Raw genomic sequence first — 27,931 nt, 5'->3', positions numbered from 1 at the left:
GTTTTCCATTGTGTTTCTGATAGAATTCAGGTTACCCACCGGTATTTGGTCTCATTGCGGGAATTGGGTGTGTCCGGTGCGGTAGCGCAGCGCAGGTTAGCAGGGGTAGCTTTTTTCTTGCAGCTTTATGGCTTTTCAGATGTTACAAAGTCTTTTGTGATACGACAAGCCTTGAAGGGCTGGTGTCGAGAACACGTTACGATGGAATCGCGTCGCCCGGTTTCTTTTGCCCTGTTGTGTGACTTGATTCGGGTCACTCCGATAGTGTGTTCCTCCCCTGCAGAGGCTTTATTGTTTGCGCTGGCTTTCAGTTTTGCGTTTTTTGGGGCCTTTCGGGTGAGTGAGCTGGTTTCCCCTTCTTCTGTCAAGCGGGGTGGTTTGTCTAGAGGGGATGTGTGTTTGGGTCAAGGTTGTGTTAGGATTCGGGTGCGTAGGTCCAAGACTGACCTTTATGGTCGGGGGTCATGGGTTCGCCTTCTGGCTGTACCTGGGCCAGCATGCCCTTATGCCCTTGCGCAGGATTATGTGTCGTTGTCTATTCCGGGGGAAATTTCTTATCCCATGGGGATGGTTCCCCTTTGACGTGTTTTCAATTTCGGTCTGTTTTTAAAAAATGTTTGTTGGAGTTAGGTTCAGATGTATCCGCATATGGGACCCATTCGTTTAGGATTGGCGCAGCGACTGAGGCGGCTAGAGCGGGTTTGCCCGACTCTGAGGTGATGCGGATAGGTAGATGGAGGTCTGCATGCTTTGCTAGATATGTTCGCCCTGATCTGCTCTAATTTATTTGTTTGTCTTGCAGGCTCTTCGGGATCACTTCGTCCGACAGTTTGGATTTTGGGGCATTCATATGTCCTTTGGGCGGGTCAGAGAGCGGCATGTCGGCCGGGCGGTCGGCAACTCGGTTTTCAACGCGCTGATGTGTTTTGGAGAGGTGTTCGTGGTTTGAAGTGGGTTCAAGTTTTGCCAGAAGTGGTGGAGATTGGTAGAGCCACATGAGGGCCTGTGGTTCTAGTTATTCATGCAGGGGGAAATGATTTGGGTTTTCTGCGGGTGCCGGAACTCCTTACTTTGATGCGAAATGATCTAGATAGGGTTTTGTCTTATTTCCCTGAAGTGGTTCTCGTGTGGTCAGAGATTATCCCTCGCAGGGTGTGGCATGGGGCCAGGGATGCGGCAGCAGTGGAGAGATCCCGCCGCACAGTTAATGCTAGAATGGCGCGGTATGTGAGAGCAAAGTGTGGGGTTGTCGTCCGACATCAGGAGTTGGAAGGCGACAATGGTGCTTTGTTGCGGCCTGACGGCGTTCATTTGAACGAGATTGGGTTAGATATATTTCTGGCAGGTTTGCAGGATGGGGTGGAGCAGGCTCTATTCTTGTTGGGTGGTGGTCGTAGCTCCGTGTAGGGGTACACGGACCTACTAGTGGCGGAAAATGGAGATTTGAGAGGTGTACTTTGCTCGTCTGGCCGACTTGCCATCTGGGAGTCCAGATGGGCATAGTGCAGTCCCGAGCCGTTTTACCGTTGGATGGAGATTTCTTTCACCGAAAGTGCCTACTGTTGTTCAATAATGTTTGAGATTGTTAAACAATAATTGTTAATAAATGCTGTGACCGGTTTTCCACCACCCAACATGAGCCTCAATGTTTACGTTATTTGGGTTTACTACGGTTTGTTTGAATGCTGTTAGTAAAGTGCCGGTGAGTTATATGCTAAGAAGGGGTTAGTCATTCATTCCACCAGTCTGAGAGAGACCTTAGTTATATTGAAAAGCAGAAGCTAAATTATCGCTTTATCAACTCTAAATCCATTAGTGGATCGTCATCACTGTCCATTGTGAAGAATCTTTGGTGCTTGGCCGGGATCACACTAAGGACAGGATTTATGGCGCATTTACTGTAGGTGATTGGATGTAATCTTTCTGTGTCACCATCAGATTATAATGGGTAACTCCATTCCACACGCCTTCAATTTCTGTCTCATAGCCAAAGAGGGTGGTGATTTTGGCCCGATACGGCACCACGAGATCCGCTTTCAGCACTGATGCCATCACTCGTATGGCTTTACCAGGAGGGACCACCACATTCGAGCTGGAGGAAAATTTAGCCTGCATAAAAGAACCTACAGTCATTGGTTGTCACTTCAGTCAGTAATATTGCGGGGGAGATTAATCTGCACTTCTATGCCACTTTTTGGTGCCATGCCTGCATACTGTCAAAAAAACAGTGAACATTTGCTTTCCGACCTGGCATAGTTTTGCCGGATGGAGCTGGTGTCCACCGGATACATCACAAGGCCTAAGGCACTAGCATCAGTGTATGACAAATTCCCCCCACTATCTGCAGTGCTCTACAATGGCCAGAAGAAGGGCACTATAGAGGTGTTAGGAATGTTGGACTACCAGTAGAAGACCTTCATCATTACAGAATATATTAGCTCTTTATAGACCCAGGCAGACATATTGCTTCATTATGTAAGTAAACTAATGTCCAAATCTGTAGACCATCCTTAGACATCAATGAAGTCACCAGTGGATCCACCATCATAGCAGCCTATAGACCACAGTCAGGCGGACATCAACTAAGACTGCTGCCGGGGAACGGGAAAAGTATCTGATTTTCTTTCAATTCCATAGCAAAAGGAGGAAAAGGTTGTAAAGAAGGGCAGGAGGTGGTAGGTTATAAGTGGGGGCTGCTTGTATTGTACTTTGTGGGCTCGTTGGGGTGGGTTAGATTATATTAAAGAGGTAACTCTACACAACGTACAGTTACAGAGGATGAGGCAGACAAAAGTTTGCTCAGTCCTTTCTGGTTATGCCCCCATATCACATATCCGATAATGGGTTGACAATCCATAACATTCCCTAAATATTTCAACTTTCTATTGGAGGACCCCAAGTAGAGGGCCAGATGTGTGTATATTACATTATGTCCTACAATTTGCATCATGTGCCCCACATATATTGTAGCACACAGTCCAAAAGTCTAAGCAGATCCTCAGTGACGCATCCACTTACCGTGGTCTCATTGGTCTCAGTGAAGCTCCATTCGTGGCTGGTGCTCAAATTCAATTTAATAGTTGTCTCAGCCTCACCAATAAAGGGGACTCCAGCCTTAAATTTAATCTCAGCCCCAACTCCAAATGTAAATCCGTGTTTGTGTGAGAAGGAGCTGGAGGACTTCACTGATTTCTCAAACCTGCCACAAGTAAGACACAAGTTCAGTTTTGTAGGATTCAGACCTGATTGTGGCTTCACACCTGCATGAAAGTTCTGTGATCACAGATGCAAGTGCAAATATATCCTTAGTACACTGTACCTTAGGCCAGGCATAATGTGAAAGGGAACCTGTCAGCTACGTCTATCTGCCAAATAAGAAGGTCCTACCTCACTTTCTGTAGTTGCGTTGTGATAATAATCAAATGAGAATGATAAAATGAGCCGCCGCACTTTTCCTATGCTGAGGGGTAATCCAGTAAATTTTGTGTTCCAGAGTCCGGCTGCAACACCCCCTTCCTCCTCCGTTCTCTTGTAAATAGTCCCCTGCATGCCTCCTGCGGATCCTGCACATGTCATTCAGGAGGCATGTGCAGAGGATGGTGTGTAAAAGAGGACGGAGGAGGAAGGGGGTGTGGCAGATGCAGTGGGATCAGCTATGGAACACCCAGATGGCTCAATTCACTGGATTACAATGCAGCATGGGAAGAGTGCATGGATTTATTTTATAATTCGCATGAGCCATTGGGGCACATTTACTTACCTGTCCGCGGCGTTCACAGAAAGTGCATTGTCCGTGTATAATGCACTGTACCGTGTGCCTGATATCCTGCATGTGACGCTTCCCCGGTCCACCGGAGTTCACCTTCTTCTTCTTCCCAGTGCATGTAAGTGAATTGGATTGTGACACAATTTGAAAGTTAAATCCCGCGCTCAGTTGGATCGTCCAACGGCCCGCCCCCTGATTTGTGTCGCATGAGAGCCGGCGCGATTGCGCCAAAATCCAATTGCGTGAAACACAATCCCCTGTTAAATACCTGTCACAGAGGCTCAAATCCTGAAAATGTCAGAAAATCCGACAAAAGTGCGCTCACGGACCCTTTTCACAACTAAAAACAGAAAGCCTCAGGCAAAAAAAAGAACAAACAGTACTTTCCATTTAAGGATCCTATGTACCGCTCCAGCGTGTTCCGAAATGGAAGACACTTAGCGTTTCAAGGTTGGCCGTCACTCCCAATCATAATGTACTCTGTTGGCATTAATCCATTCTGTTAGATCCTGCCTTTAGATGGAAAAGAATCAGCCATAGATCCTACGAAACGGGAGATAAGCCAATTGAGCGCATGAAACCGGTTTAGGGAGAAAAGTATTTATGAATAAGAATACTCACAAACATACTTTAAAATGTGCATATAGTATTAAAAAATTCCAAGACATGCCAAAGCACCTCGCCCGACCTCAGGTTTTGCCTCTTCAGGCTTCTTCCTGGACATGCCTCAGGTTTTGCCTCTTCGGGCTTCTTCCGGGACATGCTTCAGGTTTCGCTTCTTCAAGCTTCTTCCGGGACATGCCTCATGTTTCTCCTCTTCAGGCTTCTTCCGGGACATGCTTCAGGTTTCGCCTCTTCAGGCTTCTTCCGGGACATGCTTCAGGTTTCGCCTCTTCGGGCTTCTTCCGGGACATGTTTCAGGTTTCGCCTCTTCAGGCTTCTTCCGGGACATGCCTCAGGTTTCGCCTCTTCGGGCTTCTTCAGGGACATGCTTCAGGTTTCGCCTCTTCGGGCTTCTTCCGGGACATGCCTCAGGTTTTGCATCTTCAGGCTTCTTCCGGGACATGTTTCAGTTTTTCCGCTTCTTCAAGCTTCTTCCGGGACATGCCTCAGGTTTCGCCTCCTCAGGCTTCTTCCGGGACATGCCTCAGGTTTCGCCTCTTCAGGCTTCTTCCGGGACATGCCTCAGGTTTCGCCTCTTCAGGCTTCTTCCGGGACATGCTTCAGGTTTCTCCTCTTCGGGCTTCTTCCGGGACATGCTTCAGGTTTCGCCTCTTCAGGCTTCTTCCGGGACATGCTTCAGGTTTCGCCTCTTCAGGCTTCTTCCGGGACATGCCTCAGGTTTCGCCTCTTCAGCCTTCTTCCGGGACATGCTTCAGGTTTCGCCTCCTCAGGCTTCTTCCGGGACATGCCTCAGATTTCGCCTCTTCAGGCTTCTTCCGGGACATGCTTCAGGTTTCGCCTCTTCAGGCTTCTTCCGGGACATGCCTCAGGTTTCGCCTCTTCAGGCTTCTTCCGGGACATGCTTCAGGTTTCGCCTCTTCAGGCTTCTTCCGGGACATGCCTCAGGTTTTGCCTCTTCAGGCTTCTTCCAGGACATGCCTCAGGTTTCGCCTCTTCAGGCTTCTTCCGGGACATTCTTCAGGTTTCGCCTCTTCAGGCTTCTTCCGGGACATGCCTCAGGTTTTGCCTCTTCAGGCTTCTTCCGGGACATGCCTCAGGTTTCGCCTCTATAAGCTTCTTCAGGGGAATGCCACAGGTTTCACCTCTTCAGGCTTCTTCAGGGGCATGCCTCAGGTTTCGCCTCTTTAGGCTTCTTCAGGGACATCCCTCAGGTTTCGCCTCTATAAGCTTCTTCAGGGGCATGCCTCAGGTTTCGCCTCTTCAGGCTTCTTCAGGGGCATGCCTCAGGTTTCGCCTCTTTAGGCTTCTTCAGGGGCATGCCTCAGGTTTCGCCTCTTCAGGCTTCTTCAGGGGCATGCCTCAGGTTTCGCCTCTTCAGGCTTCTTCAGGGGAATGCCTCAGGTTTCGCCTCTTCAGGCTTCTTCAGGGGAATGCCACAGGTTTCGCCTCTTCAGGCTTCTTCTGGGGCATTCCCCGAAAGAAGCCTGAATAGGTGAAACCTAAGGTCGGGCGAGGTGCTTTGGCGTTTCTTAGAATTTTTGAATACTATATGTGCATTTTAAAGTATGTTTGTGAGTATTCTTATCATAAATACTTTTCTCCCTAAACCGGTTTGATGCGCACAATTGGCTTATCTCCCATTTCCTAGGACCTTTTGCTGGTTCTTTTCCATCCAAAGGCAGGATCTAACAGAATGGATTAATGCCGACAGCGTATACTGCGATTGGAAGTGACGGCCCACCTTGAAACGGTAAGGGTCTTCCATTTTGGGACAAGGTGGAGCGGTACATACAATCCTCAATTGGAAAGTACTATTTGTTTGTTTTTTTTGCCTGAGGCTTTCTGTTTTTAGTTGTGAAAAGGGAGTTGAGCATCGGCTGTGTATTTGACTATGTGTATCCAGCATTTGTGAGAGAGTGGCTTTTCACCAATTGCTCCTCTCAGAAACACCTTTCTCTCAACACATCAGTTTATGTGTTTTTCCACATTGATCATTGCTTACACATGGGCAGTTCCACATAAGTGGCAAAGTTGATCAATTTGGAAGAGCAGAACCATCCCAATACTCACGCGAAGGTGTGCTTTAATGGGACGCTGCTGTTACTGTTATTGTAGACTCTCTTCTCGATCACCTCAGGACTCTCTGAGATCCGTTTCCCTTGTTTAGGAAGAAACTCAAAACTTATGATACTGTCGATTGCCGTGTCTTTTGTGAAAGCGAGGAAACTAAAGTGATGGTAGCCAAATCCTAAGCGTTCAGCGTTATTAAAATAACTCCCATCAGCCGGCATGATTCCTCTGAAGATGGTTCCGTCCTCAGTGTCTACACACCACAGTTTTCCATCAGGACCATATAACATAAAATGTGTCATGTGGATCCAGGCAGCATCTTCAATATGTGTGGCGGCCTCGTACCAATGTATATATCCTTCTCCTGCTGTTGGAGGTTTTCCTCTTAGAATTTGGCCATAAGGGGAGACCCCATACAAAATACCATCGGGATCAAAGAATAAGTATCGAAATGTGTTCCAATCTGTCAGAATGAAAACATGGATACTGTGTGTAAACAATTGGACGATAAACATATGAGACAATAAGACAATATGGGTATGGCCAAGGGAAGATTATCCCCAGAAAGGGCCGTATATTATCACTAGGCATTGTGGACATTGTGGCATTGCCTCCCCCTTATTGTTCCTCAGAGTACTCTGATGGTGGGATCTGGCCAATGTGGGGTTCATTTACTAAGGGCTCGATTCGCGGTTTCCCGACGTGTTACCCAAATATTTCCGATTTGCGCCAGAGAAACCGCCGCATTTAAAAAAAGAAAAAGTGTAGCGGGACTCGCGCTAACCTTCACCAGGAATAGGCCGATGAACTTCAGTGCATTCCGGCGGGCCTCGGCGGACTTCAGCGCAGCAGCGACACCTGGGGGACGTCGGAGGAACTACCTTAATGAATCCCGTCCAGACACGAATCCACCGCAGAGAATGCGCCGCTGGCTCCACCGTGACCCATGTCATAGGCTGCACTAAATTGGGGTAGAGGGACGTCCGATGTAATCTCACGTGGCATGCGTCGCAGCTCGTACATCTGAAGAAGGCACCTAGAGGAACAAGTTGAATATGTCTTTTTTTTTTACTATTGGCTACTTGGGACAGCACTGTGGTTACCGGGACAAGGACTGTGGCTACTGAGGGCAGCACTGTGGCTACTGAGGGCAGTATTGGCTGCTGGGGGAAGCACTGTGCCTACTGAGGGCAGGGACGGGGCTTACTATGTGACTATTCGCTACTGGGGGCAAGTGCTGTTACTAATGGCTATAGGTGACAGGTGCTGTGACTAGTGGCTACTGGGAGGACAGGTAATATGAGCAATGGCTACTGTGGGGCAGACTATGTGACTATTGGGTCTTTTGAGGTCTTAATCCAGCAAAAGTTAAAGGAATTGTTTGTACTTATAGTCCGATATTTGTATTTCTACTCTGACAAACTATATATATATATATATACTATATATTATATACTATATGGGGGCACGCTGTATGTATTATATGGTATAAGGGGGCATGCTGTATTTATTATATACTATATGGGGGTACGCTGTATGTATTATATACTATATGGGGGCACGCTGTATGCATTATATACTATATGGGGGCACGCTGTATGTATTATATACTATATGTGGGCACGCTGTATGTATTATATACTATATGGGGGCATGCTGTATGTATTATATGGAATATGGGGGCACGCTGTATGTATTATATACTATAAGGGGGCATGCTGTATGTATTATATGGAATATGGGGGCATGCTGTATGTATTATATTCTATATGGGGGCACGCTGTATGTATTATATGGTATATGGCGGCACGCTGTATGTATTATATGGTATATGGTGGCACGCTGTATGTATTATATACCAGATGGCCGCACACTGTATGTATTATATACTATATGGGGGCACGGCGTATATATTATATACTATATGGGTTATGCTGTATGTATTATATACTATATGGGGCACGCTGTATGTATTATATACTATATGTGGGCACGCTGTATGTATTATATACTATATGGGGGCATGCTGTATGTATTATATGGAATATGGGGGCACGCTGTATGTATTATATACTATAAGGGGGCATGCTGTATGTATTATATGGAATATGGGGGCATGCTGTATGTATTATATTCTATATGGGGGCACGCTGTATGTATTATATGGTATATGGCGGCACGCTGTATGTATTATATGGTATATGGTGGCACGCTGTATGTATTATATACCAGATGGCCGCACACTGTATGTATTATATACTATATGGGGGCACGGCGTATATATTATATACTATATGGGTTATGCTGTATGTATTATGTACTATATGGGGCACGCCGTATGTATTATATACTATATGGGGGCATGCTGTATGTATTATATGGAATATGGGTGCATGCTGTATGTATTATATACTATATGGGGCACGCTGTATGTATTATATACTATATGGGGGCACGCTGTATGTATTATATACTATATGGGGGCACTCTGTATGTATTATATACTATATGGTGGCACGCTGTATGTATTATATAATATATGGGGGCACTCTGTATGTATTTTAGACTATATGGGGGCACGCTGTATGTATTGTATACTATATGTGGCATGCTGTATGTATTATATACTATATGGGGCACGCTGTGTGTATTATATGGTATATGGGGGCACGCTGTATGTATTATATGGTATATGGAGGCATGCTGTATGTATTATATACTATATGGGGACATGCTGTATGTATTATATACTATATGGCGGCACGCTGTGTGTATTATATGGTATATGGAGGCACGCTGTATGTATTATATAATATATGGGGGCACGCTGTATGTATTATATGGTATATGGGGGCACTCTGTATGTATTTTATACTATATGGGGGCACGCTGTATGTATTGTATACTATATGTGGCATGCTGTATGTATTATATACTATATGGGGCACGCTGTGTGTATTATATGGTATATGGGGGCACGCTGTATGTATTATATGGTATATGGAGGCACGCTGTATGTATTATATACTATATGGGGACATGCTGTATGTATTATATACTATATGGCGGCACGCCATAATTGGGTAAAATGGGGGTTGGTTCCTGCCTAATTCAGTGGATCTTTAATTATCTGATATTAAGACCGCAGAAGGTGAAAATTGGAAACACAGTGTCGGATGTGGTTGTGAGTAACATTGGAGCCCCACAGGGGACTGTTCTTGCCCCGTTTCTATTCACCATCTACACTGCAGACTCTCAAAAAAATAGAAGTCAGTGTTTCTTGCAGAAGTATTCGGATGACACTGCGATATTAGGGTGCATAAAATAGGGAGATCTGTCTGAATATTGGTCGACCATTGACATTTCTCGGAGTGGTGCGACTCAAATGGTTTGGAATTGAACCTATCTAAGACCAAGGAAATGGTAATTAGTTTCAGAAAAGAACGTGATACTGATGGTGAGCCTACGAAGATTAGGGGTGTCGCAGTAGAACGCGTCACAGACTATAAGTATCTGGGTGTTTATCTGGATGATAAGTTATTGTGGCATATAAATTCAGAGAAATTGTATAAAAAGGCGACCGGGAGACTGTACTTTCTAAGATCGCTCAGGTCTTTTGATGTGGACCGTAGGATGTTGTTGTCCTTTTATTAGTCTGTAATTGGAAGTGTTTTATTTTATGCTGTGGTATGTTGGGGAAACAATGCTCGCACGACTGACGTAAACAAATTTAAGAAGTTGGTCAGGAAGGTGAACTCAATTGTTGGCACTAAGACAGAGGATTGGGAGTCAGTCTTGTGTGCACATATGCTCTCCAAATTTAAGTCGATTGTATGTAATGAGAAAAACCCATTACATAACACACTGATGGGTCAACGTAGCACATTTAGTGACCGGTTTCTGCATATGAAATGTAGAACGAATCATTTTAAAAACTCCTTTATACCTAGGGCAATTGTATTAGTGAACATGGGCAAGTAATTAATATCTGTAACCATGGTGTTTTTTTTCTTTTACTTTTTACTGTTTTTTAAAATAACTTTTATTATCTATATGTATGTTGATTTTACTTGTTTGTATATGTATAATTGTGATCATGAATGGAGGTGTTGTTGTTGTCGTTGTGACAAAGTCAATTTCCCCTGTGGGGACAATAAAGCATTCTATTCTATTCTATTCTATTATATACTATATGGCGGCACACTGTATGTATTATATACTATATGGCGGCACACTGTATGTATTATATACTATATGGCGGCACACTGTATGTATTATATACTATATGGCGGCACACTGTATGTATTATATACTATATGGGGGCACGCTGTATGTATTATATACTATATGGGGGCACTCTGTATGTATTATATACTATATGGGGGCACGCTGTATGTATAATATACTATATGGTGGCACGCTGTATGTATTATATACTATATGGTGGCACGCTGTATGTATTATATACTATATGGTGGCGCGCTGTGTGTATTATATGGTATATGGTGGCACGCTGTATGTATTATATACTATATGGGGACATGCTGTATGTATTATATACTATATGGGGGCACACTGTATGTATTATATGGTATAAGGGGGCATGCTGTATTTATTATATACTATATGGGGGTACGCTGTATGTATTATATACTATATGGGGGCACGCTGTATGCATTATATACTATATGGGGGCACGCTGTATGTATTATATACTATATGGGGACATGCTGTATATATTATATACCATATGGCGGCACGCTGTATGTATTATATACTATATGGCGGCACGCTGTGTGTATTAAATACTATATGGGGCACGCGGTATGTATTATATACTATATGGGGGCATGCTGTATGTATTATATACTATATGGGGGCATGCTGTATGTATTATATACTATATGGCGGCACGCTGTATGTATTATATACTATATGGCGGCACGCTGTGTGTATTAAATACTATATGGGGCACACTGTATGTATTATATACCATATGGGGGAACACATTATGTATTATATACTATATGGGGGAACACATTATGTATTATATACTATGTGGGGGCTCCTTGGATGTATCTCTATGCTGATGACCCCCAGCTATATACTTCTGCACATAGCATTATCCCTGCCTTACTCCAGATCACCAGTGACTGACTCTCTACTGTCTCTAACATCATGTCCGCTCTCCACCTGAAATTTAATATTTCTAAGACTGAACTTTACCATTTTCTTACCGACCCACCCCTGACCTCTGCATCTCTGTCTGTGGGATTACGATAATCCCATAGCAGCAGTCCCACTGTCTTGGGGTTGTGCTGGACTTGGACTTCTCCTTTGCACCGTATATTCAATCTCTTGCTTGGTTTTGCTGCATCTCAGAAACCTCTACAGACTCCGCCCATTTCTGACAAATGAAACCTCTAAAATGCTAATTGTTGCTCTGATTCACTCTCGACTAGACTTCTGTAATCTATTCTTAATGCAGCAGCCAGGTTTGTCTTTCATACCAAACAATGCACATATGCCTCCAGTTTTTGCCGGTCACTACAATAGTGGCCTATCTCCTTCCGAATACAATTTATAATAACCCTCATCCACAAAGCTCTGCATAATGCTGCATCTCCTCTCTCATGTCAATCTATCAACCTGTGCTCTTCCACCTGCCAGTAATGGTAGATTAATCTCCACCTTAATTGAACCTCTCACACACGTCTCCAGGACTTCTCCCGAGCTGCACCAATTCTCTGGAATGACCTTCCAGACTATCAGACTAATAACCACCCTCCAAAGCTTTAAACATGCTCTTAAAACCCATCTCTTTGGCCAAGACTATCACACTCGCTAACTGCATAAAATATCAATTCTCTCTTTATAAACCCATCCTGTGCCCTCTTCCCCTTGGTTATCTGAGATACCAAGATACCAACCTCTAGGCTTCTCTGCAGTCACTTTCACTTTGGACTTTGTATAAAAGATGCGGTTGATGACTGGTACAAGCAGCAGCATTTTTATCTATTAACTGGTTCGCGACCGCCCGCCGTGTATTCACGGCGGCGGTCGCGTTCCGATGCATGGAGAGGGCTCGCGGGCCGATCCCTCTCCATAGCCGGTAAGTCTCTGCTGCATATTGCAGCAAAGGCTTACCGGCACCGATCGCGGGTGTTTTCTTGCTGATCGCACAGACGGCGGCGCATGGGCGCATCCTCATAGACTGTAAGCTCTTATGTCCCCACTCATCCTCATAGACTGTAAGCTCTTATGTCCCCACTCATCCTCATAGACTGTAAGCTCTTGTGTCTACCCCTCATCCTCATAGACTGTAAGCTCTTGTGTCCCCCCCTCATCCTCATAGACTGTAAGCTCTTATGTCCCCACTCATCCTCATAGACTGTAAACTCTTGTGTCACCCCTCATCCTCATAGACTGTAAACTCTTGTGTCACCCCTCATCCTCATAGACTGTAAGCTCTTGTGTCACCCCCTCATCCTCATAGACTGTAAACTCTTGTGTCACCCTCATCCTCATAGACTGTAAGCTCTTGTGTCACCCCCTCATCCTCATAGACTGTAAGCTCTTGTGTCACCCCCTCATCCTCATAGACTGTAAGCTCTTGTGTCACCCCCTCATCCTCATAGACTGTAAACTCTTGTGTCACCCTCATCCTCATAGACTGTAAGCTCTTGTGTCACCCCCTTATCCTCATAGACTGTAAGCTCTTATGTCACCCCCCTCATCCTCATAGACTATAAGCTCTTGTGTCCCCCCTCATCCTCATAGACTGCAAGCTCTTGTGTCACCTCCTCATCCTCATAGACTGTAAGCTCTTGTGTGACCCCCTCATCCTCATAGACTGTAATCTCTTGTGTCTCCCCTTCATCCTCATAGACTGTAAGCTCTTGTGTCACCCCCTCATCCTCATAGACTGCAAGCTCTTGTGTCACCTCCTCATCCTCATAGACTGTAAGCTCTTGTGTGACCCCCTCATCCTCATAGACTGTAATCTCTTGTGTCTCCCCTTCATCCTCATAGACTGTAAGCTCTTGTGTCACCCCCTCATCCTCATAGACTGTAAGCTCTTGGGTCCTCCCTCATCCTCATAGACTGTAAGCTCTTGTGCCACCCCCTCATCCTCATAGACTGTAAGCTCTTGTGCCACCCCCTCATCCTCATAGACTGTAAGCTCTTGTGCCACCCCCTCATCCTCATAGACTTTAAGATCTTGTGTCACCCCCTCATCCTCATAGACTGTAAGCTCTTGTGTCACCCCCTCATCCTCATAGACTGTAAGCTCTTGTGCCCCCATCATCCTCATAGACTGTAAGCTCTTGTGTCACCCCCTCATCCTCATAGACTGTAAGCTCTTGTGTCACCCCCTCATCCTCATAGACTGTAAGCTCTTGTGCCACCCCCTCATCCTCATAGACTGTAAGCTCTTGTGCCACCCCCTCATCCTCATAGACTGTAAGATCTTGTGCCACCCCCTCATCCTCATAGACTGTAAGCTCTTGTGTCACCCCCTCATCCTCATAGACTGTAAGCTCTTGTGCCCCCATCATCCTCATAGACTGTAAGCTCTTGTGCCCCCATCATCCTCATAGACTGTAAGCTCTTGTGTCACCCCCTCATCCTCATAGACTGTAAGCTCTTGTGTCACCCCTCATCCTCATAGACTGTAAGCTCTTGTGTCCCCTCCTCATCCTCATAGACTGTAAGCTCTTGTGTCACCCCCTCATCCTCATAGAATGTAAGCTCTTGTGTCACCCCCCTCATCCTCATAGACTGTAAGCTCTTGTGTCACTCCCTCATCCTCATAGACTGTAAGCTCTTGTGCCCCCATCATCCTCATAGACTGTAAGCTCTTGTGTCACCCCTCATCCTCATAGACTGTAAGCTCTTGTGTCCCCTCCTCATCCTCATAGACTGTAAGCTCTTGTGTCACCCCCTCATCCTCATAGAATGTAAGCTCTTGTGTCACCCCCCTCATCCTCATAGTCTGTAAGCTCTTGTGTCCTCCCTCATCCTCATAGACTGTAAGCTCTTGTGTCACCCCCTCATCCTCATAGACTGTAAGCTCTTGTGTCACCCCTCATCCTCATAGACTGTAAGCTCTTGTGTCACCCTCTCATCCTCATAGACTGTAAGCTCTTGTGTCACTCCCTCATCCTCATAGACTGTAAGCTCTTGTGTCCCCCCTCATCCTCATAGACTGTAAGCTCTTGTGTCACCCCCTCATCCTCATAGACTGTAAGCTCTTGTGTCTTCCCCTCATCCTCATAGACTGTAAGCTCTTGTGTCACTCCTCATCCTCATAGACTGTAAGCTCTTGTGTCCTCCCCTCATCCCCATAGACTGTAAGCTCTTGTGTCCCCCCTCATCCTCATAGACTGTAAGCTCTTGTGTCCCCCTCATCCTCATATACTGTAAGCTCTTGTGTCACCCCCTCATCCTCATAGACTGTAAGCTCTTGTGTCCCCCCTCATCCTCATAGACTGTAAGCTCTTGTGTCACCCCTCATCCTCATAGACTGTAAGCTCTTGTGCCCCCATCATCCTCATAGACTGTAAGCTCTTGTGCCCCCATCATCCTAACATGAAGAAATGGCTCGCGGGAAAAAAAATTCGCTCAAACGAGGAAGTCATCACCGAGGCAGAGGCGTATTTTGGAGAGTTCAACAAATCCTATGTTTAGGAGGGGTTAGTGGCAGTAACGTTGGGAGAAGTGGATCTTTCTTAAAGGGGACTATGTTGAAAAATAAAAAATAAAAATTTGGAAATAATGGTGTCTTCATTTCTAACAATGGGACTTATTGAGCCGCCCTCGTAATGCTGGCGGAGAATTATTGGGGAGACTCCTCCTGGGACCAGCACTGATCCTCTGCTGAGGGTTATGGGCAGAGGCGATAGCTTGACGGCACCAATAGGGGGCGCAGGTACTGAGACTGGACACTAAATACAAACCTGCCCCCAGACCGCAGGTTAGGAGCCCTCAACCAACTGATATTGTAGTTCTCGTGGATAAAGGGATTGGGGGAGTTGGGGGGAGATTTAAGGATTTTTTTAAAAAATAGGTGCAAAAGAGGGAGGAGCTGATAGACTTGTCTTCTCCTTCGGGAAGGTGCAACTTTTTAAGGTCGTTACTTTAACAATCTACTTACTTTGTGTAAGGAATAACTTCAGCGGTGATTCTATAGCCCCCGAAGAGGACCCAATCTTTGTGGCTTGTCCATACATCCAAGGAATATTCTCGTTGTCGGGCTGTGGACCTTTGTAGAACTCTGCGTCCTTAGTTACAGCGCACAATTCTCCATTTGGATGAAAGAAGAGATGTTTAATATATTTCCATTCACCTCTTCCTACTATTTTGGCCGTAGTAAACCAGTCAAAATCTTCCTTATATGGAATGGGGCCCCTGTAGAGATCCCCACCACGGACACAGAACAGGACACCTTCCGGACTGCAGACCACATGGCTGGCATTTTGCAGTTTTCCTACTGGTAGGGTCCGGGCATTGAAGTCATCATGATAGTCTCTCGGGGGGAGGCCGACTTTCATGGTACCATCATCTTCATCAATGACCAGCATCAGGTTCTCTAAATGGCAAAGAAGGGTGACCCAAGGATTATCATGGATACGTTAAGAGGCCCCTTGAGAAAGGGGGAAGACGCCCTGGGACACAAACTACTCGTTGGTATGTGTATAACAGCTTTTTACCTCTAATATATTTGTAGTATTTACATCATTCGGAGTTTTGGGTCCGCTTGTTTACATGCACTTTTTGAGCCTTTTTATACATTACAATACTGTTGTATTGATTTGATATTTGTGACGTTTGTGATATGATGCAGCTACATTGAGAAGATTCAGACCAGTTGGCTCATTCAGTCATTAATGTGTATGTTATGTCTCTGTGAGCGTCGATTTTTGTCGATTTTTGGTCAGTCATCAAAACCTAATCGTTGTAATTTTTAAATGAACATGTTTATAAAGATTATGCGGCACATTTACTTACCTGGTCCTGTCGCTATCCCGCGGTGCATTGTCCAACGAGGATTCGGCGCTGCCACGATTCACTAAGCCTGTGCGCCCGAGTTCCTGCATCCGTCGCTTCCGCGCTGAGGTCCGCCGGAGTTCATCTGCTTCTTCCTGGTGCATGTGAGTGCTTGTCTTGTGACACAATTCCGTTTTTAAATTTGTCCGAATCCGTGGGGTTGGCCGACGGCCACGCCCCCCGATTTCTGTTGCGTGCAAGCCGGCGCACATTACGATCGTGTGCGCCAAAAACCCAGGGCAATCCAGCGCACAATGGAAATATTTGTGAAACCCGACGGAATTGCGGTCCCGCAGACCCTTAGTAAATGAGCCCCTGTATGTTTTATGTTTTTTTCTCATTTTCCCATATTTGGTTGTTCTTCGGTATTTGTGAGTGAACATTCCTATATGACCTCACCTCATGTCTCCATCTCCCCTCCATATAGATTGTGTCCTCACCTCGTGTCTCCATTTACCCCCCACAAAGATTGTGTCCTCACCTCGTGTCTCCATCTACCCCCCACAAAGATTGTGTCCTCACCTCGTGTCTCCATCTACCCTCCATATAGATTGTGTCCTCACCTCGTGTCTCCATCTACCCTCCATATAGATTGTGTCCTCACCTCATGTCTCCATCTCCCCTCCATATAGATTGTGTCCTCACCTCATGTCTCCATCTACCCTCCATATAGATTGTGTCCTCACCTCGTGTCTCCATCTACCCTCCATATAGATTGTGTCCTCACCTCGCGTCTCCATCTCCCCTCCATATAGATTGTGTCCTCACCTCGTGTCTCCATTTACCCCCCACAAAGATTGTGTCCTCACCTCGTGTCTCCATCTACCCTCCATATAGATTGTGTCCTGACCTCATGTCTCCATCTACCCCCCATATAGATTGTGTCCTCACCTCGTGTCTCCATCTACCCCCCATATAGATTGTGTCCTCACCTCGTGTCTCCATCTCCCCTCCATATAGATTGTGTCCTCACCTCGTGTCTCCATCTACCCTCCATATAGATTGTGTCCTCACCTAGTGTCTCCATCTACCCTCCATATAGATTGTGTCCTCACCCCGTGTCTCCATCTACCATCCATATAGATTGTGTCCTCACCTCGTATCTCCATCTACCCTCTATATAGATTGTGTCCTCACCTCGTGTCTCCATCTACCCCCCATATAGATTGTGACCTCACCTCGTGTCTCCATCTAGCCCTCCATATAGATTGTGTCCTCACCTCGTATCTCCATCTACCCTCTATATAGATTGTGTCCTCACCTCCTGTCTCCATCTACCCTCCATATAGACTGTGTCCTCACCTCGTGTCTCCATCTACCCTCCATACAGATTGTGTCCTCACCTCGTGTCTCCATCTACCCTCCATATAGATTGTGACCCTACTTCATGTCTCCATCTACCCTCCATATAGATTGTGTCCTCACCTCGTGTCTCCATCTACCCTCCATAGAGATTGTGTCCTCACCTCGTGTCTCCATCTACCCTCCATATAGATTGTGTCCTCACCTCATGTCTCCATCTACCCTCCATATAGATTGTGTCCTCACCTCATGTCTCCATCTACCCTCCATATAGATTGTGTCCTCACCTCATGTCTCCATCTACCCTCCATATAGATTGTGGCCTCACCTCGTATCTCCATCTCCCCTCCACATAGATTGTGGCCTCACCTCGTATCTCCATCTCCCCTCCACATAGATTGTGTCCTCACCTCATGTCTCCATCTCCCCTCCATATAGATTGTGTCCTCACCTCGTGTCTCCATCTCCCCTCCATATAGATTGTGTCCTCACCTCGTGTCTCCATCTCCCCTCCATATAGATTGTGTCCTCACCTCGTGTCTCCATCTCCCCTCCATATAGATTGTGTCCTCACCTCGTGTCTCCATCTCCCCTCCATATAGATTGTGTCCTCACCTCGTGTCTCCATCTACCCTCCATATAGATTGTGTCCTCAACTCGTGTCTCCATCCACCCTCCATATAGATTGTGACCTCACCTCGTGTCTCCATCTCCCCTCCATATAGATTGTGTCCTCACCTCGTGTCTCCATCTCCCCTCCATATAGATTGTGTCCTCACCTCGTGTCTCCATCCACCCTCCATATAGATTGTGACCTCACCTCGTGTCTCCATCTCCCCTCCATATAGATTGTGTCCTCACCTCGTGTCTCCATCTCCCCTCCATATAGATTGTGTCCTCACCTCGTGTCTCCATCTCCCCTCCATATAGATTGTGTCCTCACCTCGTGTCTCCATCTACCCTCCATATAGATTGTGGCCTCACCTCGTTTCTCCATCTACCCTCCATGTAGATTGTGTCCTTACCTCGTGTCTCCATCTACCCTCCATATAAATTGTGTCCTCACCTCTTGTCTCCCTCTACCCTCCATATAGATTGTGTCCTCACCTCGTGTCTCCATCTACCCTCCATATAGATTGTGTCCTCACCGCATGTCTCCATCTACCCTCCATATAGATTGTGTCCTTACCTCCTGTCTCCATCTACCCCCCATAATAGATTGTGTCCTCACCTCGTGTCTCCATCTACCCTCCATATAGATTGTGTCCTCACCTCGTGTCTCCATCTACCCTCCATATAGATTGTGTCCTCACCTCATGTCTCCATCTACCCTCCATATAGATTGTGTCCTCACCTCGTGTCTCCATCTACCCTCCATATAGATTGTGTCCTCACCTCGTTTCTCCATCTACCCTCCATGTAGATTGTGTCCTCACCTCATGTCTCCATCTACCCTCCATATAGATTGTGATCCCACCTCGTGTCTCCATCTACCCCCCATATAGATTGTGTCCTCACCTCGTGTCTCCATCTCCCCTCCATATAGATTGTGTCCTCACCTCGTGTCTCCATCTCCCCTCCATATAGATTGTGTCCTCACCTCGTGTCTCCATCTACCCTCCCATATAGATTGTGACTTCACCTCCTGTATCCATCTACCCTCCCATATAGATTGTGTCCTCACCTCGTGTCTCCATCTCCCCTCCATATAGATTGTGTCCTCACCTCGTGTCTCCATCTACCCTCCCATATAGATTGTGACTTCACCTCCTGTATCCATCTACCCTCCCATATAGATTGTGTCCTCACCTCGTGTCTCCATCTACCCTCCATATAGATTGTGTCCTCACCTCGTGTCTCCATCTACCCTCCATATAGATTGTGAGCCCTCATTGGCAGGTTCCTTCTTCCACCTGTTCCCTTTTGTTTTGTACCTGCATTTGTTCTTGTCTTAATATAATGTATGTGACCCCCCTCACTGATTGTACAGCACAACGGAATTAATGTTTCTTTATAAATAAACAACAATAATAATAATAATAATAACAATAATAATAATAATAACTGGCACAACATTTGTGAACATTAGCGTCACCGCTTCCAGTTATACAGAAATCTCACCTGTTTTTGCTATCATTTCCTTGGCTTTTTGGGATAACTCAGACATGTCTGCTACTTGGGATTGTATCTGTAAGAGGTGAATATTCTGGATGTTGTGGATCTCAGATATCCAAAGTTCCCTGCAAAACAGAAGATACAAGAGACCTTAAGTCTTTCACATGTCCTGCCGTGCATGGGCTAAAACAGACAACGGTGCCGGCCTGTGCCTCCTGTACTGGGTGCTTGTATTTTGTGGGACACTCTGTACTTTACACTGTTGCCATTTTAGAGTAGATTTGCTTTTTATCTCTTTTTGTTGCATTGTGCAGGTTCAATAATGATATAGTTGTCTTGTACGGGTCGTTATTTATGTCGTCAGTGGTTTGTGGCCATTTTTATTGATTTAATAATTTATTTATTTTTTTACTTACTTATTTTTATAAAAAAAACCTCTTTTATTAGTCTCTTGATCCCAAATCCCTGAAATCATCGTGAGAAGGGGGCGGGGTGGGGGTGGGGTGACCAACTAAAAGTAGGTCTAAAGTAGGAACCCCAGAATTCATCATCACAGGGATAAATCTGGTGAGACACTATGGGGCACATTTACTAAGAGCTTTGCGCCAGTTTTCTGTTGGACTTTGGACGCTCTTTCTAGTGTAAACTGCTTGTACAGGTATATACAGTATAAGAAGAGTCTGTGTTGTACGTGACCGTTTTGTGCACTAGTCACCATGAAACACAAATTCAGGGGGTGTTCCGGTGCTCAGACCGTGCACCAGATTTATCATGCAGAGAAATGTGTCCCACGCCCTATGTTGAAGATACACCAGAAAAAATGTGGTGCCCTCTGTCGGGCCAGTGCAGGGAAGCGCTAGACTTATGAAGATCGGGCCCCAAACATCATGAACCTGGCGCCCCCTGCACCATACACAGGTAACTGCATCCAGTGAAGTTTGCACCAATCTTAGTAAATGTGCCCCAATGTTACACCCCCCCCCCCCCCCCCAATGTCTCAAACCTTTTAGAGGACGCAGCTTATTTTCACCTTCAAGGCTTTTCAATCTGCCTGCGTTACGATATGCCGTTATATCTTTATTTGTAGACGGTATTTTCATGATGTGTTGCGCAGTAAAGCTTTCTTTTGGTTGAATGCGCTTTTGCTATTTCCTGATTTCTAAATGTTTTTCTCATGATACAATTACTCTAACCGCCGACATTGGGGCACATTTACTTACCCGGTCCAGTCGCGATCCAGCGGCGCGTTCTCTGCTCTGCATTCGGGTCCGGCCGGGATTTATGAATGTAGTTCTTCCGCCGTCCACCAGGTGGCGCTGCTGCGCTGAAAGTCATCTCATCGCGCCTGAATTCACCACCTCGGACCAAGTGAAGGTAAGCGCTCCCCAAGCGACACTTTTTCGGTTTTTAAATGCGGCGTTTTTTCCGAATACGTCGGGTTTTCGTTCGGCCACGCCCCCCGATTTCCGTCGCGCGCATGCCGGCGCCGATGCGCCACAATCCGATCGCGTGCGCCACAATCCCGGGGCAATTCAGGTACAATCGGCGCAAATCGGAAATATTCGCGTAACACGTCGGGAAAACGCGAATCGGGCCTTTAGTAAATGACCCCCATTGTGTTTCTAAATAACCTTTACTATATGTCAGATTTCTGTTGACATCATAAATAATATCGTATATACTCGAGTATAATTGTGCTGAAAAAAACTAGCTGTCGGGGCTGGCTAGTTATATACTACAGAGGGGTGGTGGGCTGTATACTACAGGGGCTGGTAGGCTACATACTGGGGGGGCAGGGAATGGCAGGTTATATACTGTGGGGGCTGGCTAGCTATATACTGCAGGGGCTGGCAGGCTATATAGTGGGGGGCAGAGGCTGGCTGGCTATATACTGAGGGGCTGGCTAGCTATATACTGCAGGGGCTGGCAGGCTAAATACTGGGGTCAGAGGCAGGCAGGTTGTTTACTGAGGGGGCGGCTGGCTATATACAGCAGGGCCTGGGAGACTTTACATTAGGAGGGCAGGGGCTGGTAGGTTATATACTAGGAGGGTAGTGGCTGCTGGGCTATATACTGGGGGGGGCAGGGCTGGTAGGCTATATACTAGGAGGGTAGTGGCTGCTGGGCTATATACTGGGGGGGGGGGCAGGGCTGGCAGGCTATATTCTGACATGGACTGGCTATGCTGGTCAGCTTTTATACTGGGTGTAGGCTGTGACCAATGCATTTCCCACCCTCGGCTTATACTCAATAGGTTTTTAAATTTTTTTGTGTTAAAATTACGTACCTCGAGCTGGCTGGCTATACGCTAGAGGCAGCTGTATACTGCAGAGGCTGGCAGGCTATATACTGCAGGGGCTGGCAGGCTATATACTGCAGGGGCTGGCAGGCTATATACTGCAGGGGCTGGCAGGCTATATACTGCAGGGGCTGGCAGGCTATATACTGCAGGGGCTGGCAGGCTATATACTGCAGGGGCTGGCAGGCTATATACTGCAGGGGCTGGCAGGCTATATACTGCAGGGGCTGGCAGGCTATATACTGCAGGGGCTGGCAGGCTATATACTGCAGGGGCTGGCAGGCTCTATACTATAGCGGCTGGCTGGCTATATAGCACAGGGGCTGGCAGGCTATATACTTAAGGGCCTGGCAGGCAATAAACTAGGGGAGCAGGGGGCTGGCAGGCTATATACTGAAGTGGGTGGAAGGCTATACACTATGGAGCTGGCTGGCTATATACTACAGGGGCTGGCAGGCTATATATTACAAGGGCTGGCAGGCTATATACTGAAGTGGGTGGAAGGCTATATACTATGGAGATGGCTACATAATACAGGGCCTGTCAGGCAATATTCTACAGGGGGCTGGAAGGCTATATACTACTAAAAGGGGTGGCAGTCTATATTCTAAAGTTCTAAAGGGTGATGGTGGCTATATACTACAGGGAGCTGCCAGGCTAAATACTACAGGGGCTGGCAGCTATATACTACAGGGGCTGACAGGCTATATACTGCAGGGGACTGTAGAATATATAGTAAAGGGGCTGACTGGCTATATACTACAGGGGCTGGCTGGCTATATACTACAGGGATCTGGCAGGCTATATACTGCACTGTGACTACTGAGGAGCAGCACTGTGACTACTGGGGACAGCACTGTGACTACTGAGGAGCAGCACTGTGGCTACTGGGGAGCAGCACTGTGGCTACTGGGGAGCAGCACTGTGGCTACTGGGGAGCAGCACTGTGGCTACTGGGGAGCAGCACTGTGGCTACTGGGGAGCAGCACTGGCTGTTGGGGACTGCACTGAGACTACTGAGGAGCAGCACTGTGACTAGTGGGGACAGCACTGTGACTACTGGGGAGCAGCACTGGCACTACTGAGGAGCAGCACTGTGACTACTGAGGAGCAGTCCTGTGACTACGGGGGACAGCAATTTGACTACTGGGGAGCAGCACTGTGACTACAGGGAAGCAGCACTGTTTCTACTGGGGAACAGCACTGTTTCTACTGGGCACAGCACTGTGACTCCTGGGGAGCAGCACTAGTTGCTGGGGACAACACTGTGACTACTGGGGAGCAGCACTGCCTGCTGGGGACAACACTGTGACTACTGGGGACCAGCACTGCCTGCTGGGGACAACACTGTGACTACTGGGGACCAGCACTGCCTGCTGGGGACAACACTGTGACAAATAGGGGTGCAGCACTGTTTCTACTGGGCAGCAGCACTGTTTCTATTGGGCACAGCACTGTGACTCCTGGGGAACAGCACTGGCTGCCGGGGACAACACTGTGACTACTGGGGTGCAGCACTGGCTGCTGGGGACAATACTGTGACTACTGGGGAGCAGCACTGCCTGCTGGGGACAACACTGTGACTAAAAGGGGTGCAGCACTGTGACTACTGGGCACAACACTGTGACTACTAAGGGTGCAGCACTGTGACTACTAAGGGTGCAGCACTGACTACAGGGGGACAGCACTGCCTGCTGGGGACAACACTGTGACTACTAGGGGTGCAGCACTGTGACTACTGGGGACAACACTGTGACTACTAGGGGTGCAGCACTGACTACAGGGGGACAGCACTGACTACAGGGGGACAGCACTGACTACAGGGGGACAGCACTGACTACAGGGGGACAGCACTGTGACTACTAAAGGCAGTACTTATACATGATCCAACGTTTCAGTGTAAACACAGGTAAATTAGGGAAAATTTCTTCTGACTTTGCTTGAATTGAGTTAAAGGTAAGTACAGAGTGTGAGCACAGCTGAAGTCTGATGATGGGTTTGCATTTCAAATACTCATCATCTATGCCCTATGGCCCCATGTGCTTTCAGAGAAGTGCTCTAGGTACGCAGCGTGCACTAGGAAGTCAGAGTAGTGCACCCTACTACATATTGTAGTATAATCCCAGACTTACAGGGACAAGTTACATCTCCTGCTTCAGATACATCACAGAGAATATTGATCGCTGTCAAACTATTAGATTGTCCATTGACACCCTGGGGCTCATTTACTAAGGGTCGCGCTGCTCGTTTTTGTCAGACTCTGACTTTTTCGGGGATTACACGGCTAGTATCTGTGCTGGGATTTTGGCACAGCTGTGCTGCTTTCATGCAACACAATTTAGGGGGCGGGTCGCCGGACAATCCAACTGATTCGGACTGAGCACAGGATTTAACTTTTTAATTGTGTTGCAAGCCCAAGCACTTAAATGCACCACGAAAAATATGGTGAACTCCAGGGACCTGAGCAGGGAAGTGACACATGCAGGATATTGGGCGGATGATCTTAGAGACTCCCCGCACAGCACATTATACACGGACAATGCACTTACATGCACCAGGAAGAAGAAGGTGAACTCCGGGGACCTGAGTGGGGAAGCGACACATGCAGGATATCGGGCGCAGGATCTTAGTGACTCCCCGCACAGCACATTATACACGGACAATGCACTTACATGCACCAGGAAGAAGAAGGTGAACTCCGGGGACCTGAGCGGGGAAGCGACACATGCAGGATATCGGGCGCACGATCTTAGTGACTCCCCGCACAGCGCATTATACACAGACAATGCACTTACATGCACCAGGAAGAAGAAGGTGAACTCCGGGGACCTGAGCGGGGAAGTAACACATGCAGGATATCGGGCGCACAATCTTAGTGACTCCCCGCACAGCGCATTATACACGGACAATGCACTTACATGCACCAGGAAGAAGAAGGTGAACTCCGGGGACCTGAGCGGGGAAGTGACACATGCAGGATATCGGGTGCAGGATCTTAGTGACTCCCCGCACAGTGCATTATACACGGACAATGCACTTACATGCATCAGGAAGATGAAGGTGAACTCCGGGAACCTGAGCGGGGGAGCGACACATGCAGGATATCGGGCGCACAATCTTAGTGACTCCCCGCACAGCGCATTATACACGGACAATGCACTTACATGCACCAGGAAGAAGAAGGTGAACTCCGGGGACCTGAGCGGTGAAGCGACACATGCAGGATATCAGGCGCACGATCTTAGTGACTCCCCGCACAGTGCATTATACACGGACAATGCACTTACATGCATCAGGAAGATGAAGGTGAACTCCGGGAACCTGAGCGGGGGAGCGACACATGCAGGATATCGGGCGCACAATCTTAGTGACTCCCCGCACAGCGCATTATACACGGACAATGCACTTACATGCACCAGGAAGAAGAAGGTGAACTCCGGGGACCTGAGCGGTGAAGCGACACATGCAGGATATCAGGCGCACGATCTTAGTGACTCCCCGCACAGCACATTATACACGGACAATGCACTTACATGCACCAGGAAGAAGAAGGTGAACTCCAGGGACCTGAGCGGGGAAGTGACACATGCAGGATATCGGGCGCATGATTTTAGTGACTCCCTGCACAGCGCATTATACACGGACAATGCACTTACATGCACCAGGAAGAAGAAGGTGAACTCCAGGGACCTGAGCGGGGAAGGGACACATGCAGTATATCGGGGCACGATCTTAGTGACTCCTCGCACAGCGCATTATACACGGACAATGCACTTACATGCACCAGGAAGAAGAAGGTGAACTCCGGGGACCTGAGCGGTGAAGCGACACATGCAGGATATCAGGCGCACGATCTTAGTGACTCCTCGCACAGCGCATTATACACGGACAATGCACTTACATGCACCAGGAAGAAGAAGGTGAACTCCGGGGACCTGAGCGGGGAAGCGACACATGCAGGATATCTGACGCACGATCTTAGTGACTCCTCGCACAGCGCATTATACACGGACAATGCACTTTCATGCACCAGGAAGAAGAAGGAGAACTCCAGGGACCTGAGCGGGGAAGTGACACATGCAGGATATCGGGTGCAGGATCTCAGTGACTCCTCGCACAGCACATTATACACGGACAATGCACTTACATGCACCAGGAAGAAGAAGGTGAACTCCGGGGACCTGAGCGGGGAAGCGACACATGCAGGATATCAGGTGCAGGATCTTAGTGACTCCCCGCACAGCGCATTATACACGGACAATGCACTTACATGCACCAGGAAGAAGAAGGTGAACTCCGGGGACCTGAGCGGGGAAGCGACACATGCAGGATATCTGACGCACGATCTTAGTGACTCCTCGCACAGCGCATTATACACGGACAATGCACTTACATGCCCCAGGAAGAAGAAGGAGAACTCCAGGGACCTGAGCGGGGAAGAGACACATGCAGGATATCAGGCGCAGGATCTTAGTGACTCCCCGCACAGCGCATTATACACGGACAATGCACTTACATGCACCAGGAAGAAGAAGGAGAACTCCAGGGACCTGAGCGGGGAAGTGACACATGCAGGATATCGGGTGCAGGATCTTAGTGACTCCTCGCACAGCGCATTAGACACGGACAATGCACTTTCAGTGAAATCCAGCGGGCCGGGAAAATAAATGTGCCCCACAGAATTATGTCATGGATCACATCTATTATTTCCATCCCTTTCCAGATAAGACACATACATTCATCATACAAGACTATACAAAAACTGTTTTTAAAAACACTTCATGGCTGGAGCACACACCTGGTATCTGCTGTCTCTAGTGTTGGTGCTTGTTCTCTCACCTTGTGGTGGCTCAGGGTCTTCTATGGGTCTTTGTCTTGTTCCTAGGATCCGGTCTTGGGGTAGGAGACGTCTGTAGGTAGGTTGTGGGTCTCCTGGTGTCAGGGCTGTGGCTGGAGGTGCCGGATCTGTGCACTGAGCTGCTGGAATCAGACTGACTGACTACAAGTGGGGAGATCCTTATGTATCCTAATCTCCTCCTCCCTCCACCTATCAGAACCTTCTATATGTTTTCCTAAATGTAGGGGGTTCCCTAGTCATCATTACAGGGTTACTGACCGTAACGGCAAAGCCCTGCACAAATGGAAATAAATATCAAAATAAATGATAAAACATTATACAACAGCATAAAATACCCCATAATCACCGGGAATGCAGATTACATGATGTATTATCATATTCATCCTCTGTACATGTGACCTAAAGCCCAAAGATAAATGATGTCTGCAGGAACATGTTCAATAACTTCTGTTCGGTACATAAATAAGATCTTGAACAGCGCTAATAGATCTACAGTGTCATTAATAAAATACAATCTCAGGAATCGGCCAAATATTACCCAAAACTAGGAGACCATCAGTGTAATCCATGCAAACCACTGCTGGACCTGCGCATGTGCATCACAGACTCCTCTCCTATCCTTATTATGTAGCCAGGAACTTACAGCCCCTTACATAGAGATAACCCAACGGGACAGAATTACCAGAATTGTACATTACATCCTCCATCTGACACCCGGCATTGTACATTACATCCTCCATCTGACACCCGGCATTGTACATTACATCCTCCATCTGACACCCGGCATTGTACATTACATCCTCCATCTGACACCTGGCATTGTACATTACATCCTCCATCTGACACC

The 27,931-nt window shown here is 47.1% G+C and overlaps 1 protein-coding gene across 1 annotated transcript in view; it reads right to left on the bottom strand.

Annotated features, from left to right (window-relative positions):
* Nucleotides 1-1,375: 1,375 nt before the first annotated feature.
* LOC140084121 (uncharacterized) overlaps nucleotides 1,376-27,931 on the bottom strand; it is an 88,415-nt gene continuing 61,859 nt past the window's right edge. The window contains exons 2-6 of the mRNA XM_072126428.1: nucleotides 19,934-20,052; nucleotides 15,618-16,052; nucleotides 6,461-6,923; nucleotides 3,019-3,199; nucleotides 1,376-2,109 (exon numbers count right to left, since the gene is read on the bottom strand). Coding sequence (XP_071982529.1) covers nucleotides 1,885-2,109; nucleotides 3,019-3,199; nucleotides 6,461-6,923; nucleotides 15,618-16,052; nucleotides 19,934-19,979 — 1,350 coding nt within the window. The 5' untranslated portion in view covers nucleotides 19,980-20,052 and the 3' untranslated portion in view covers nucleotides 1,376-1,884. The remainder of the gene's footprint in view (nucleotides 2,110-3,018; nucleotides 3,200-6,460; nucleotides 6,924-15,617; nucleotides 16,053-19,933; nucleotides 20,053-27,931) is intronic.

The sequence above is a fragment of the Engystomops pustulosus genome, chromosome 1 (genome assembly GCF_040894005.1).
Source record: "Engystomops pustulosus chromosome 1, aEngPut4.maternal, whole genome shotgun sequence".
NCBI classification, from domain to species: Eukaryota; Metazoa; Chordata; class Amphibia; order Anura; family Leptodactylidae; genus Engystomops; species Engystomops pustulosus.
This window is presented reverse-complemented; position numbering and strand designations above follow the sequence as displayed.